Below are 15477 nucleotides of genomic sequence, written 5' to 3' on the forward strand. Positions count from 1 at the left end.
TTACTTTTTTTATGATCAGGAACCTCTAATGCATGAATTTGTTTCTATGGTGCATCAATTTGACATGACGGAACCATTTGTCTCCGCCATTGCCAACTAAACTGAAAGAGGATCGATTTGGAAAATTTCCGCAGGCATGTTAGGAAAGGAAACATTTCTCTCCCACCCTGACAAATATTTGACTTTTAACTGGAACCACCTGCTTTGGTGAGATTAAGCTAAGATTTCACTATTTGGCAACAAACATTCCAGCCTGGACCTGTACAAAAAAAGGATGAAGATGTGGGGAAGGTCAGAAGTCACAGGCCTGCTTCTCTTCTAAAGGCTTTAGGAACCTTGTTTGAGTGACAGGTCAAAGATCCCCTGAAATACCCGGACATTTTGAAAAAACACTAATCAAGACAGGTCATGGTTGTGACTGTAAACCATCTTAGAAAAAAATGTGATTAAAAGAGAAGAGACTATAAACAAGGACTTTGTAAAGGGAAATGGACAAATGAAACAGGGTTAAGTGCTGTCCTGGTAAGAGGGTAGTACAAAGTGAGCCTCTGGGTGCTTTTTAAAAAATAAATTATTTCTTTTAACATGGGATTTTCTTCCCAGGACTAAATGTACTGAAAGGTCAGAGTTTTCTAAATGCCCCAATTACTAACTACTACAGTAAGGTTTGTTAAAATATTTCAGATTGCCAACATATTTAAAATTTTATTACATGTTTTTTTTTGTTGTTTGTTTATTTTAGGAATTTAAAATTAATAATGGTTAAAATAAATGTGTGTAACTGAACCACAAGGACAACCAGTATCATGACATTAACTTGAGCCCACTGAGCCTGTCAGTCTGTACTCGGGGAAAAGGCTCATTCCGTATCTGTCGTCACCATGACGCCATCTTCCTCCAGTTGTTGTTAGCTTACTTGCTAAGGAGGCTATATTTATCACCAGCATTTACCAGTCGCAGCTGGGTCAGTGTAGGTTGGCGCAGCGTCTCCTTTTCTTGCCGTCGCCATGGACGATGAATATTACGGAGGGGCAGGAGACTGGGAGAGCTCGGAGGGACCGCTGGTGAGAGCGAGGCGGGACTTGTTGCTGTTCAGCTTTTATGACCGTTAGTTAGCATTAGCTCGGTTAGCTGGCTAACTCAAAACACGGAGCTTTATCCCGGTTTACTTCTGAGATTTTACTGTTCCCGTCAGCTTTCTGGGATATTTATGTAATCACATTACATCAAAATTAGTTGTATCCAATTTAAGGGTTTAATAAATGTAAAATTATAATAATGCATAGCATTTATATGAGCTGGAAACAGGTGCTTCAGTTTGAAATTATGGCATTTATATTCAGTAACTGCCTTAACGTTTCATCCTGAATTGCGTAGCAGCTATGCATACGCAATATGCACAGCTTATTGCAATGCATACGCTTAGCAATAAGCTTTGATCAGTGTGTACTTTGGTCATACACACTGATCAAAGTGTGTACAATCAAAGCATACACACTTTGATGTGTAAAGTGTAAGCATGCAGTACTAAAGTTGTATATATTTGGATCTTGCACCTGTCATTAATGTGCAAAGGCATCAGTTTTAAGTTTCGTTAAAGGATAGAAAGAAAGCGAGATATGTTGAGTTAACTCTCCAGGCTTTCAGCTCCTTTTAGAGGCGTATTATTGAATCTTTCAGGAGGATGGGTACGATGAGGAAAATGATGGAAAAGTTCAGGAGGACTGTCTGCTGAAATTCTCCAGCAGAGACTACATCATGGAGCCTGCAATATTCAACACCCTCAAAAGGTGAGGTTCTTCTTTAAAATACCGCACAAGCTTAACCTTTGTGCGTCTCTCACGTGCCCCCACAAAATCACTGCCATTACATCCTCACACAACAATATTCATCAGCTTTTTTCATAAAAACTTCAGCTCTGCTCAGAATTACCACATATATTTCCAAGTGAGTCAAAATGCATTGGCCTACGATAGGAAAAAGCTTCCTACAGTAAACATGTACATCACTACTTTTCTTTAGATTTAATGGCTTACTTTGCAATTGCATGAATTCATAGTGCAACTGTAGTGAGATTTAAAAAATTTTTTGACCCAATAATTTGTTCACTTTCACACAGCTGCTATTATTTATTATATGACAAAAATAATTATGTGTGTTTGATTTGGCAATAAAGGATTGTTGTAAATATTTAAACTGACCAGAAGGGGGCGTAATTTATCTATGTTTGCGACATTTAATAAACTGTGTAACGTTACATAGAGTGATGCGAGAAAGCTTTTAGCCCTTAGCAGATTAGACAGATTTTGACTTTTTCTCACAGTTAAACGCTTGAGGAAATTCAAAAAATAGTTTTCAAATAAAAAGAGAAAAGCTATTCGAAGAAATCTAGCCCTATCTGAAGATTTAATGGCATTTTTTGGTGTACAACTAGTTACCTGTTGCCCGTATGAAAGTCACAACCAGTAACTATGTTTAGTGTGCTAGTAACTTTTCACATAACACAAAACAGTTGTTTTGGACAACTGTTTCCTCTAATAAATGAAATGTCTTCTTATTTACTCTGGTTATTTTTGTCTGATGTTGCTATTAGTTTGATCTGCAACATTTAGAATGTGATTAAAAAAGCGAAAACATAAGAAGTATTAAAAGCCCTGCTGCTGCTGCTGCTGTTGCTGCAGATATTTCCAAGCAGGCGGCTCTCCAGAACACGTCATCCAGCTTCTCTCGGAGAACTACTCTGCTGTTGCACAGACTGTTAATCTGCTGGCAGAGTGGCTCATTCAGATGGGTGAGTAAAGACACACAGGAAAACTAGCAAGGAGACGCCTTATCATATGTTTATATTGTGGAGTGTACCGATGTTTTGTTACTTATCTGTAAGCTGTTTCGTTGGGCTTCAGGTGTAGAACCGGCTCAGGTCCAAGAGCGAGTAGAAAACCACCTTAAGAGTCTCCTGATAAAGCACTTTGACCCCCAGAAAGCCGACTCCATCTTCACGGTGGAGGGAGAGGTGGGTGTTATGAGCAGGAAGGAGCAGATTCATTACATTTCAGTCCCTGTCAGAACTGCATATCAAATTGCAATCATTATCTTATGTCATCTTATGGTATTTAAAATGTCCCTCGTTTGCTGTCTGCAAAATAATATGTTTAACAAGAGGGATGGATACTTCAATAAAAAATTGTCTAAAAGCTCACAGAAAGTTCTAATGGTTTCATAATGATGGAACATGTTTTCATTGCGGCCTCACATCCCCATCATAATGTTTCACATATTGCATGTTCTCCCAGTGTCTCTCAGCTCCAGTCCGCACAAACCAGTCCAGATTTATACCGTCTGATTTGTTTTTAGACTCCAGCTTGGCTGGAGCAGATGATAGCACACACAACATGGAGGGATCTCTTCTATAAGCTGGCAGAGGCTCACCCCGACTGCCTGATGCTCAACTTCACCGTAAAGGTACATTTGTATGTTTTCTACTTTGATTTGATCGAAAATTATTTAAGTTAGATGAACCAGTTAGTTCTTCTGATGTCCTTTCTGCACTCAGTTTTAGTTCATTCCAGTATATCCACAAATAAAATGATGTGTCGGTTCGGTGGCTATGAAGAAGCATCTTCATATTTTGTGTGTTTTTGTTTCTTGTTCAGCTCATTTCTGATGCGGGCTATCAGGGAGAGATCACCAGCGTTTCCACAGCGTGTCAGCAGCTGGAGGTTTTCTCCCGGGTGCTGAGGACGTCTTTAGCCACGCTGCTCGACGGAGGAGAAGAAAACCTAGAGAAGAACCTGCCAGAGTTTGCTGTGAGCCTTTCTTGTGTTCCTGTTTTACTTATAGGTGAAGGTAAAATTGATATTTCTAAAAAAAAAATATTTTTTAAATTAATAAATACTAGAAGCATATTTCCTCTGATCAGGCAACAGCTTTAACTTTCGAACTCGGCTGTCGGGCCAAATTTAAGGAAGGTGGATTTTGTTTTCAGCCAATCAGCATCTCCTGAATGTCACACAAAACAACTTGTCCAAAACATTTATTGTTTCAGGGATATTTCTAATCCAAGAAGGTTTGTGTCTAAATAGAAACTTCAGATAGTTATGTATCATTTTATTTTCACTTATCAAGGCTCTTTCACTAGTAGAAAAGACTTGGACTTAAAAAGACTTGAAAACAGAGGTGGGTAGAATACCCAAAGATAGTACTCGAGTGAGAGTAGCACTACTTCAACGTATTTATTCTCAAGTAAAAGGAAAAACTAGCCATCTAAAGAATTAGTTAAGAGTAAAAAAATATTGGGTATAAAGTAGTGAGTAGCTAGTCAAATTATCACTTATTTAGTATTTAAAAATTACATAATTAGACAAACCAAAATATAAATTTGAATGAAAATTTTGGTATTTTAAGGATGAAAATGACAATAATTCATACAAGGGACAGAAAATGACAAAGTCAGGCAAAAGAAAGTCTTTCCAAAGACTAATTTGGAAAGACTTTCCAAATTAGTTTCTTTCAATAAAAAATGTAGCAAACTTTTACAAAAGCTGCAGGTCTGAGTCTTTGTCCTGTAATTTGTTTGGTTAAAACATGTTTTTGTCATAACAGTTTGGATTCTTATAAAAATTATCTGAACATATTCCTGTCCATTAAAAAAAAAAAAAAAGATTTTTAATTTTTTTGACTTTTCATATTTTATTTTTGATGTTATCTTTGACAAACATGTTTATCACACAAATTTTATCTCTAGAAAGGGTTGTAAATGAAATTGACCATTTCTGTAGTTTGAAATAAATTGTGTCCTATTGACAAGAACACAATGTTTTAAGAGCTTTTAGCTGACAATATATTAACTACATAGTAGATTATTAGCTGAAGAACGATGCATCGCTTGTGTTCATTTTCTATCTTTGAAGAAAAGTGCTGAAAAGTTCAAGGAAAACGACAGAAAGCCTGATTTACATCAGCTTTATAAATGGAAAGAGCTCATTTGGAAACTATAATCTTTTCCGTTCTTCTTCTGTCTTCTGCAGAAGATGGTGTGTCACGGTGAACACACGTACCTGTTTGCCCAGGCCATGATGTCCATCATGGCTCAGGAGGAGCAGGGCGGCTCCGCTGTTCGTAGGATCAGCCAGGAGGTCCAGAAGTCGGCGCATCAGAGGTTTCGGCTGCCTCGTAATTTAGCAAAAGTTTCAGAGCGAGGGTTAACGAGGTTCCCATCTAAACCGAATTAGATGGAAGAGACAAAAATCTAATAATTAACTCTCCAGAAATCTACCCTCATGCTTTTGTTGTAGCCGGGAAGGTAGCTGGGCTGTTTGTGATAAGTGTCGGTAATAACCCTGATGCTGTGTCTGTCACAGGGGTCATGATGCCAGTCAGATAACCCTTGCTCTTGGTACGGCAGCAGCCTACCCTCGAGCCTGCCAGGCTTTGGGTGCCATGTTGTCTAAAGGAGCCCTGAATCCTGCCGACATCACGGTTCTCTTCAAGATGTTCAGCAGCATGGACCCTCCTCCTGTGGAGCTGGTAGAGGAGATGAAACCTCTCTGATTCTGTTTCCATCCACTGCATCCTTACGTTGCTGCTGATAACTGAACCTCTGCTCCCGTCTGCAGATCAGGGTGCCCGCCTTTCTGGACCTTTTCATGCAGTCACTTTTTAAGCCTGGATCAAAAATAAACCAGGACCACAAACACAAATACATCCACATCTTGGCTTATGCTGCCAGTGTGGTTGAGACATGGAAGAAGGTACAGAATATAATGATGCTCTTTGCACACTGTATCTATGATTAGCAAATCGTTAACATTGATGTAGTTCCTAGAATACACCTTGGACTGTTGGGTATTTTATCTGATTTTATCTTGTAGACAGACACAAAGCGTCACATATTTCTAAACTGGAATGAAAAGGCCAAATGTTTTAAAAAAATGCACTTTGTTTCAACACCAGAACAAGAGAGTTAACATCAATAAAGAGGAGTTGAAGACAACATCCAAGGCCATTGAGACCGTGCACAACCTCTGCTGCAATGAGAACAAAGGAGCGACGGAGCTGGTGGCTGAGCTCGGCACTTTATACCAATGCATCCGGTGAGTCAGACACAGTCAGCACTGTGTTTGTGCAGTGATGGGGGAAAAAAAAGAGAATGTTTATTTTAGGTTTTCTAGATTCCATTAATGACTTCAGAGAAAACTAAAAGGGCTTTTTCCATTTATTTATATTAAATTTAACCCTCCTCTGGTCCACGTACCAATCTGGGTTTTTCTGGTGTCACATGAACCTCTCTTCCCGCCTCTCTCTGGTTCTACTGGTGATAATTCCTGTGTGCAGGTTTCCAGTGGTTGCCATGGGAGTTTTGAAGTGGGTGGACTGGACCGTCTCAGAGCCCCGCTACTTCCAGCTGCAGACAGACCACACCCCGGTCCATCTAGCCCTACTAGACGAGGTATGACAGCGTTGACAGGTGGAAGTGTTGGCTCCTTAAAGATGAAGTCTAAGCAGCAAATGTTGTTGGGCTCAGATCTGCACGTGCCACCAGCTGCTGCACCCGCAGGTCCTGCAGCTGCTCATCAAGCTCTTTGAGACGGAGCACTCTCAGCTGGACGTCATGGAGCAGGTTGGGCGTCTCAGACTTTGTCCCGCTTGTTGCTTCTCTGAATCCTCAGTGATGTTTTGCTTCGTTCGCAGCTGGAGCTGAAGAAGACTCTGCTGGACCGAATGGTTCACCTCCTGAGCCGCGGCTACGTCCTGCCGGTCGTCAGCTACATCCGCAAGTGTCTGGAGAAACTCAACACGGACATCTCCCTCATTCGATACTTTGTCACTGAGGTAAACATGTTGAGCCTGGGTTGAAACAGAAAAGAACTGGGCTGCTGCTGCTGTAATGGATGAATACTTTGGTCAGGTTCTGTGAATCATGGAAAAGGATACAGTGCTTTGCAATAGTATTAACACGCGTTTTAGGTTTCACATTGAGAAACTTGTTTAGATTGCCTTTATTTATCTTGTGGCAGTGGTCTGCATTAATCTCCAACAGAGTATTAGGGCCAGGCTAATAAAAAAAACTATAAGAATAAAGTCAAAATAATGACAATAAAGTTGTAATGACGTCATAATATTACTTGCACAGTCATTTCAAAATCCTGCTACTGAAAATCTGATGCTGATGTGTCGACAGATTATTTCTGTTCAGTATTCTTCAGTTTACCACAGTTGAGTCAGCTTTTTGTCTGAGTTCTAATAATGTTACTACTTTATTCTGGTAATGATTTTATTCTCATAATTTATTATTTTTTGTTAGTCTGGCATTAATACTCCACACTAATCCCATTTAATAAGAGCAGGTAGTGATGTTTCATTTCAGGGTTAACTTGAAAATGCAGAGTGCAACTGTATTCATCTGCTAAATTTATTCTTATAGCAGTTTTTGTGTTCCGATATCTATTGAATATTATAAATTAAAAATAAAAATGACTGAAAATAAATGCTAAACACTCAAAGGAGTAGAAATATTTTTATGACTATATAAAAAAAAGGAGTTGTTTTTTAATACAAAGTTCATCCTGGAGCGTTTCTCTTCAAGGTGCTGGATGTGATCGCTCCTCCATACACGTCGGTCTTCGTGCAGCTCTTCCTGCCCATCCTGGAGAACGACAGCATCGCAGGAACGATCCGCACAGAGGGAGAACACGACCCGGTCGCCGAGTTCATTGGTAAAAGCCGACAAACTAAAATGAGTCCCAGAAGTCAATTAGGCCTTTTTCTGTTTTAGCTTCCAGAAGCCCGACATGTGGATAACTTTTTTTTTTTTTTTTTTCAGCTCATTGCAAGTCAAACTTCATCATGATTAACTGAAAACGATGCTGGAAAACCCGAAGGAGACGCTTTCTGTGAGAATCCAGGGTTCAGCCTGGTCTCAGCTCGGACTTTGAGGAGGCACAAACGGATGTCTCTGAAGATGTTTGGGGTTTTTTCCCCCTACATGTATTTCTTATTTCATCTAGCTTCATGCTTTTTCACAATAAAAATGCTTGAGTATTTTTCTGATCCATTACATTTTCCCACTGAAAACCCAAATATAGAAAATCTTCCACTTATGCTGGAAAAAAATAGATTAATTGTGGTGTAAACCAATAATTCCCATAGACTGAAGTAACCACAGTGTTTATTGATACTGTTTGAAACAAAGAAGACTGGTGTGCTGGATTGCTCAACACAAAGTGGCATAATTTCTAGTTTGACATTAAGTCCTAATAAGGCACATTAAAAGTTGGATTTCCTGTAGTGCAATAATCAGAAAACAAAGACATTCAGTGCTGCTTTGCTTTGGCTTCGTCACAAGTAAAAAGATTTTGTGTAAACTCTTTCATGCACAGATAAATGGCTGTTCAAACATCAAAATTTCTCTAGCGGACAGATGCATCAAACCCTCCAATTAAAAATCATTTAAGTCTCAGAATTTCAGCCTGCAGAAAATCTCCACTACAGCACATCTTCAGACCTCAGCATAATTTTTTTAAAAAGATATGTAAAAAAAAAAAAAAACAAAAAAAAAAACCAAACATCCCTTTTTGTTTTTGTATAAGCATAGAAAGGTTTCCCTTTGCCACTATGATAGGAAGACAACAGCATTATGTGACCCGGAGCTCATCTAGTGGTAACCTTTGGGGACGATGGGATCTCCGTACATGCAGTCCTCCTCCAGCGCCAGGTTGTACTTGCTGCCACTTCCTCCTTTGTAAGCGCTGGTCACAATCCTCAGCCAACCCTTCTCACCCTGAGGAGGCAAAAGATTACCGAGAATGAATGACTGATAAATAAATACATATACATTTACTTACCATAACCGCTGATTTCTCTAAACTAGCACAAAAAATTCACATAAAACCATAACAGCCAAGCTGGTGTGTGCATATTACTGCCGATTCAATGCAAACGCACTTTGTCTCCATCTAGTGGTCAGAGTTATAATCGACACCTACTTTTAGTATTTGCCAAATTAGAAAAAAAGGAATCTCTTTATTTTAGTGTTTGATGACCAGAACATTTTTTTATTTATTTTAACATAATTGTAAAAATAAGATAGAAGCAGTAATGCGTTAAACACTACAATCCAAATTATTGCAATCTGGGATATTTTCAAACTTCCAACAAGTAACAAAATACTACATTTACGATTTTAGACGGAACTTTGTTCTAAAACAAATTTAGCAGATTTTTAATCTCCGATTTTCCAGTATAAATTTCTTTCTCCTCTTTAAAACTGCTGATGGATTTACAAGGAATTCACCAAGAAGTGAATCAAGTTTAAATTACCAGCATTAAAGAAGAAAGAAATGGTCCATGAGCAACTGCAGCTCACAGCAAGTTAGATTTACATCAAGTTTAATAATAATGGAAAATAACGACTCTCCTCTGCTGTGGACTCACTCACCCACGGCTCGCCCCAGGAGTTGCGAACGACCCAGTATTCGACCCCGTCCTCGAAGCCCCATCCCGCCACCGACACGATGTGGTTGATGAAGGCTTCCTCCTGGTACTCAGAGTAGATGCCTCCGCTGTACGCGTCCAGCTTGTCTGTGGCCATAATCCCACAACTGAAGAACATGAAAACATCTCGGGTCACTTCCTGTTTCTGCTTAAAGACACATATGAACTGGAACGAGAACAAACAAGCTAGGATACAAAACAGGAAGACATTGGTGATTTCCTGGTTCCTGAATCACGTTCTTCATCAACATACAAGAGATTTTATCAATGGCATCTATGTCAATGTAAATGTTTTGTAACATCTCACTCTCCATTTGGTGATCCATGTTGCACAATGCTGTCAGTTACGGATACAGTATTATGCAAATGTTTCATAGTTTATAGGATTACTGAAACAATACCCTTCAAACCATTTTTGTTTTAAACGGGATCTTAAGTCATTCTTTGGGTTTTTAACAACTTCTCCTGTTTATTTCCATCGCTTGGATTATTCAACACCCATCTGTGGTTCTTGATAACTTTTGGATCTAAACTTAATAAAAAGAAGAAAACCTGAGCAGGTTGTAGGTGAGCAAGTGCATAAAAACACAAAGTAGAGCGTAGTTATTGAAAGAAAAAAAATATACAAGCTGATTTTCTGTACTGAAATCAGCATCGTGATTCAGCTCATAATAAGAATCTTTGCTGGGCGATAATTGTCCCAGAAATTATTGCGATAAACGATAATATTGTTAATCGAGACGATTTTTAAGTAATACAGTAGAAATGGCAAAATAATGCAAGAACACATTCTTAAAGATCAATAAACGTTAGTACTGGAACTGGAAGACATTTTAAATATCCAAAGTAATAACAGTAAACCACAAAACAAGTAAAACGGACATTTAAGTTTCTAAACAAACTTAAAAAAGGGCCTAGTTGAGACCAAAGCATGAGACTGAAGACTTTTGTCATCCAGTTTTTGGCAGAAAGAGAGAAAAAATGAAAATTATTGAGCTCATTTTACCATGCGATTAATTTATTTGTTGATTATTGCGACAGGCCTCATCATGATCTCCTCTGAATTTTAACCTGAACCAACCTGATTGGTCCTCCGGCGTAAATCTCAGCCATCATCTTCTCTCTCCCGCTGACGGAGCCGTAGTCCCCAACCTTCCACATGGTGTAGTTCTTGACAATGTTGCACTGTCCGAAGGTGGTGCAGGTGCCGCACTGGTTGAAGAGCTTGCAATCTTTCGGGTCACACAGAGAGCACGTTGATGTCTGGATGCGTAAACCTAGCCATCGCTCCACAAGCAGCGGCGTTTCTCACCCTGGTCTTTAGCCTGGTAGTTGTTGCAGGTTTCATCCGGGATGCCGTGAGAGTTCGCGTACTCCCAAACTCCGGTGTGATCGCCGCCGTGGCAAGAGCCCGCGTTGCCGCAGTCGATCACATGCTGCACAGAGAGGTAAGCGGAAGGCCACGCGCCCTTTCTCTTGATGTTGATGCGATCTAAAGGGGGGAAATAATGTGTTAAAGCTGCAGGATGTTACTTTTACTTAAATGGGGTTTTTTATTTTCCCATATCCATTAAAACCGTCAACATTTTTGTGACAGCATGGTACAAGACAAATAATCTGTGGAAAAAGAAAAGTGCTACTATTGCAATCTGCAAAAATCCACCACTGATGGTCAAAAACAACCAATCAGAGCCAAGGGGAGGATCTTAGGGCTGTCAATCATCCTTGTGTATTCTGCTCAAAGTGCTAATGATGTAAAAACGACTCACCAATGCAGAAAACTTTTATCTGTCATCATCGGTGGCTATGCTAACTAGCCGTAGCGTTGGTGGCAGGCTATGTTGTAGTAAACCAGTGAGGAGGGGCGAGCATGAGAGTGATCGTTTATTTCAAACAGAGTGGTCTGTTTCTGTAGTTAGTACTGGGAGAAGAGCTAATTTCTTACATTACACTGTCACAACACTGTTTTTAACAAATATGTAAAACAAACAAACAAAAAAAAAACAATAACCAAAACAGGTTTCTGTTCATGAAAGTCCCGTCTCTAAGAGGAAATGAAACGACCAAATACATGTAAAAATACATTCCAGCCTTGTGATGATGACGCCACAAACACGTAGCGTCTAAAAACTCGTGACAGCTGGAGCGTGCTGACTCATACCTGCCATGGCGCTGGTGCTGCCATGCGCCCAGCAGGAGCCGCAGTACTGCGGGATGTGCTGGTTGCGAGTCGTGCTGACGAAGTTGGTCCCGTTGACGTTCCTCCAGTCCCACACCTTGGGCAGGTCAGAGATGTTCAGGTACTCATGGGGCCGAGGACCGGTTCTGGAAACGGAGAGGAACCCGTCAACTTTCATCAATTTATCTTAGTGTTGATACAATCTATACATTAACTGAGCAAAATAACAACTTTATACCAACTAAGAGAGCATTTAAATCCACGGCGGTCCATTTTTAATCATACTTCAGTCATTGTACGTGAGCTACGTTCTTAGTTAACATGTCAAGGTTACTTTTCACGCTTCTGTTTCACTTATTTGATTAGAAAATAACTCAAACACAAGCTGTAGAAGGACAATTCTGTGCTTCTCAAGCACGCTAAACACACACACACACGCACGCACGCACGCACACACGCACGCACACACACACACACACACACACACACACACACACACACACACACACACACACACACACACACACACCACATCCAAAAGTAAAAGAAACCCAACAGATGCAGCTGCACAGCTAAAATTACCAGTTTGCACTAATATTCATTTCAGGAAACAGAAACGCTGAGGAGATAACAGCCAGCTCCAGTAACATGTGAAACTGTAGAGCTGCAGCGTTTCAATCCCAAACTGTGACTCCTGCATGGATCAGGCACTGAACAACACACAAGAACATATCGTTGTAAAAATGTTCTTACTCAATTATAAATAATCTGTAATTGGTGTAAAGTAATGCAGTAGGTGTTGTTTTAATGCATACTAATTTAAGAAGGTCTTAAATGCAAAATGCCTTAAATACATAAATCAAGGTTTTCTCCAGAAAACTTGTTACGCCTGGTGGTTGAGTGTTAGGGCAGTCATTCACCCAGCAGCTCGTTGTGTTTTTGAGTTAAAAAAAAATATTAAAGTTGACAGGAAATATGAAAATATCACATGATAATTATGTGTTATTGGAAGACCGGAAGATTAATACCTGAACACCAACTAGAAAATCTTAAAAATACAAACAGAAAAAAAAACAACTAATGCTAAGCCTGGTGGGGGCACAAGTAAGGACTGGTGGCCCGCCAGGCTTAAAATACACTGCGGGAAACGCTGATATTTTTGCTGTTTTTAACAGTTGACATAGTTTCATAAGCTTTAAAGTTTAATTATTAAGTTCAGGCTTTGTCTGCTTAAAATAGCGCCCAATAGGAATGTTTACTACAAAGTGCTAACTGCAAACTTTCCTCCCCACTCACAGGAAAATAAAACACACCAACGTTGTCAGAGAGAAAGTTTCTTTTTTTTTTTTACATCCTGCTGCTCCTGAGTTATGATGTGAAACTAAAACCAACCAATCATCCGTCTCGGTAAGGTCCATGCGGCTTTAAGACCTTATTGCCAAGAGATGAGTGGCAGGTCTGTTAATGAGCCCACTGCCTTAAGAGGCTTTAGGACAAATTGTTGCTTTTGTGTGAAATGAAAGCAGCTAGAAAGGTTCAGAAATATCATTATACAAATGAAGTGCTCTGAAATTTTCACGGCCGAGCTGACGGAGAAATAACTTTATAAAACACAGTGGACCAACACATTCAGATGGTAGCGCTCCCCGAAATCACTGTGAAAACGTTCTGGACCTAAAATAACTTTGACTCTGTGGCTCTCCACTCTTCCTCCAGATAATGTAGGCTTTATCTTAAAACTAAATTGCAGGATTTACTTGAACTTTGGACCTCTGGACAATTGTACAGTCCAGGTAAGATGCTTTTATCCATTTTACGGATACATCCAAGTGTGGTGGTGTTGAGCCTCTGACTCCAGGTGCAGTCAACACATTTTGAACATGATCTGTGCGTCAAATTTCTGTCAAAGCTACAGCTATCCCTGCTGCATGTGCTCCTTTTTTTTAATGGGTTTTCCTTCCACTCAATTTTCCATCCAACCTAATTTGCACAGACATTTTGTGGCTTACCCTCCATCCTATAAGAATTTCAATAGAAATAAGTCAATCAATCAAAATTTGCAGAAGCAAACATTTGAAATATCTTCATCAGGGTTTAATGGATCTTTATGTTTTTGAATTGAATCACTGAAATCCAAAGAACTTTTTGATGAAATTCCAATTTACAGGGAAACACCTGGGGGAAATACCTCCCACAACTTTTACAGCCAGATTTCCTCTTTCCACACCAGATTGTAGCCTAGTAACTTCCTCAGTCTGAACCGAACCGGACCGAACCTCGTGATCTGTGGTTAAATCTTGACGAATATCTGTCAGCTTACTGTATCTGTTCACTCAAACTGGCACAAAACCAGGAAGAAAACGAAACTAACCCCCCCCCTTCACTTCACACAGCAGGATCTCATTTTATGTCACTTCATGTGAATTTTGTCCTCTTAAAAACAATAATGTACTTTAAAGTGAAGTTAATCCGCATAACGAAGTTATTTTGTTACATAGCTGCTGTACATAGCTCCTATCAGATTAGCTAGCGGTTCATACTGAAGCTAACCGCAATAGATGATGTTAGATAAGAAAGAAAAAAAGTATTTTTTAATCGACTTTAATTATGTTAACTTTTATAGGTAAACGCTAGTGGAAAAGCAGCGACACTTTACCTCAAACCGAAGTTGTTTTTCCTCGGTGTGCGGACATAACACGGCTCATTGCGGCTGAAAAACACCCCGGCGGACACAGCCGAGACAACGACCGAGAGCAGGACGCAAACCGCGGCAGTCCGAGCCATGTCCGACACCTTTCTGTCTCACTGGGACGGAGAGGACAGGTTAAATGGACCCTGCAGCAGCGGAGGCAAGCTGGACACTGACGGGTTAGTGGGGAAAGTCTGCGGTGATCAGCAGCCGGTGTTCCGAGATTTGGGTCACATGATCGAGGCGGGCCACATGTTCGACCTGCAGATCACGAGTTGTACAAAAACAACATGACTGGGCACGTTCATAAAGAGCAAAAAACATGGTTATTAAATACAACACGACTGTCAGCAACGATAACGATAACTATTCAGAAAGTTAGAATAGATACGAAATAAACAGATCAATTCAAATTCAGAACTACTTCACTGAGCCCAAAAGGAAATTAAATGCTGTTATCAATATTCATTTACAATTCTTCAAAGCGTTATTGTAGATGGTGATGGTTGTGATCTTTAATAGCAGTCTGTATTACAGCAAATTTGAAGAAGCCTCTGACTAAAGAGGCTCTGCTTTTCTACTACACTCACACTGCACTTTAATGGTCAATTCAGATTTTTTGTGAAATCCTTTACATTTTGGTCAACTGCCTCAAAACACATTACATAGTGTTACCCCCCAGGCGCATGTTTGTCCGCCGATTCTACTTTTCACAAACCCAAATCTGGTCACCCTTACGTTCACATTTCCAAATATGCGATTTTTATGTGATCTGTTTGAACTGTGTCAGGCATGCGCAGTGTAGGATGGAGTAGGGTCACATTGTGACCCTACTTAATGTGCTTTGAGTCACATTAAATTTAATCAGACATCACTTTAAAATGCTTTCAACAAACTGGAGGAGCTTCAGCAGCCGGGGCGACTCAGAGGTGGAGGAGTGAACCGCTGGACGGATGGTAATGTTGGAGCATATCTTGTGATTTTGTGAGGTATTGTCTAACTGGAGTCAGCACATTAATAACTTAATCCACATTATCCCAAAGACTTTGGAACCACTGGCTTAGACGGCTGATATCACCAGTCAGAGAAGGTCTTCAGCAGCGCCCCCTGCAGTCCA

General features: G+C 40.0%; 2 protein-coding genes across 2 annotated transcripts; one reads left to right on the forward strand and one right to left on the reverse strand.

Moving 5' to 3' along the window:
* Positions 1–849: 849 nt before the first annotated feature.
* Positions 850–8042, forward strand: nelfcd (negative elongation factor complex member C/D). The gene is made up of 15 exons (XM_044122219.1): positions 850–1064; positions 1681–1790; positions 2682–2791; positions 2904–3013; positions 3355–3462; positions 3654–3806; positions 5028–5158; positions 5361–5526; positions 5616–5750; positions 5953–6092; positions 6334–6448; positions 6524–6619; positions 6691–6831; positions 7586–7715; positions 7823–8042. The coding sequence occupies exons 1-15, from the start codon at positions 1008–1010 to the stop codon at positions 7855–7857; spliced, it is 1737 nt and encodes a 578-aa protein (XP_043978154.1). The 5' UTR covers positions 850–1007; the 3' UTR covers positions 7858–8042.
* A 108-nt stretch (positions 8043–8150) lies between these two features.
* On the reverse strand, positions 8151–14616 carry ctsz (cathepsin Z). The gene is made up of 6 exons (XM_044122221.1): positions 14328–14616; positions 11654–11817; positions 10805–10984; positions 10574–10724; positions 9437–9599; positions 8151–8779 (listed from the first exon to the last, which is right to left on the reverse strand). Exons 1-6 carry the CDS (start codon positions 14453–14455, stop codon positions 8654–8656), a joined length of 912 nt encoding a protein of 303 aa, XP_043978156.1. The 5' UTR covers positions 14456–14616; the 3' UTR covers positions 8151–8653.
* Positions 14617–15477: the final 861 nt, after the last annotated feature.

The sequence above is a fragment of the Gambusia affinis genome, linkage group LG07, assembly GCF_019740435.1.
Source record: "Gambusia affinis linkage group LG07, SWU_Gaff_1.0, whole genome shotgun sequence".
Taxonomy (NCBI): domain Eukaryota; kingdom Metazoa; phylum Chordata; class Actinopteri; order Cyprinodontiformes; family Poeciliidae; genus Gambusia; species Gambusia affinis.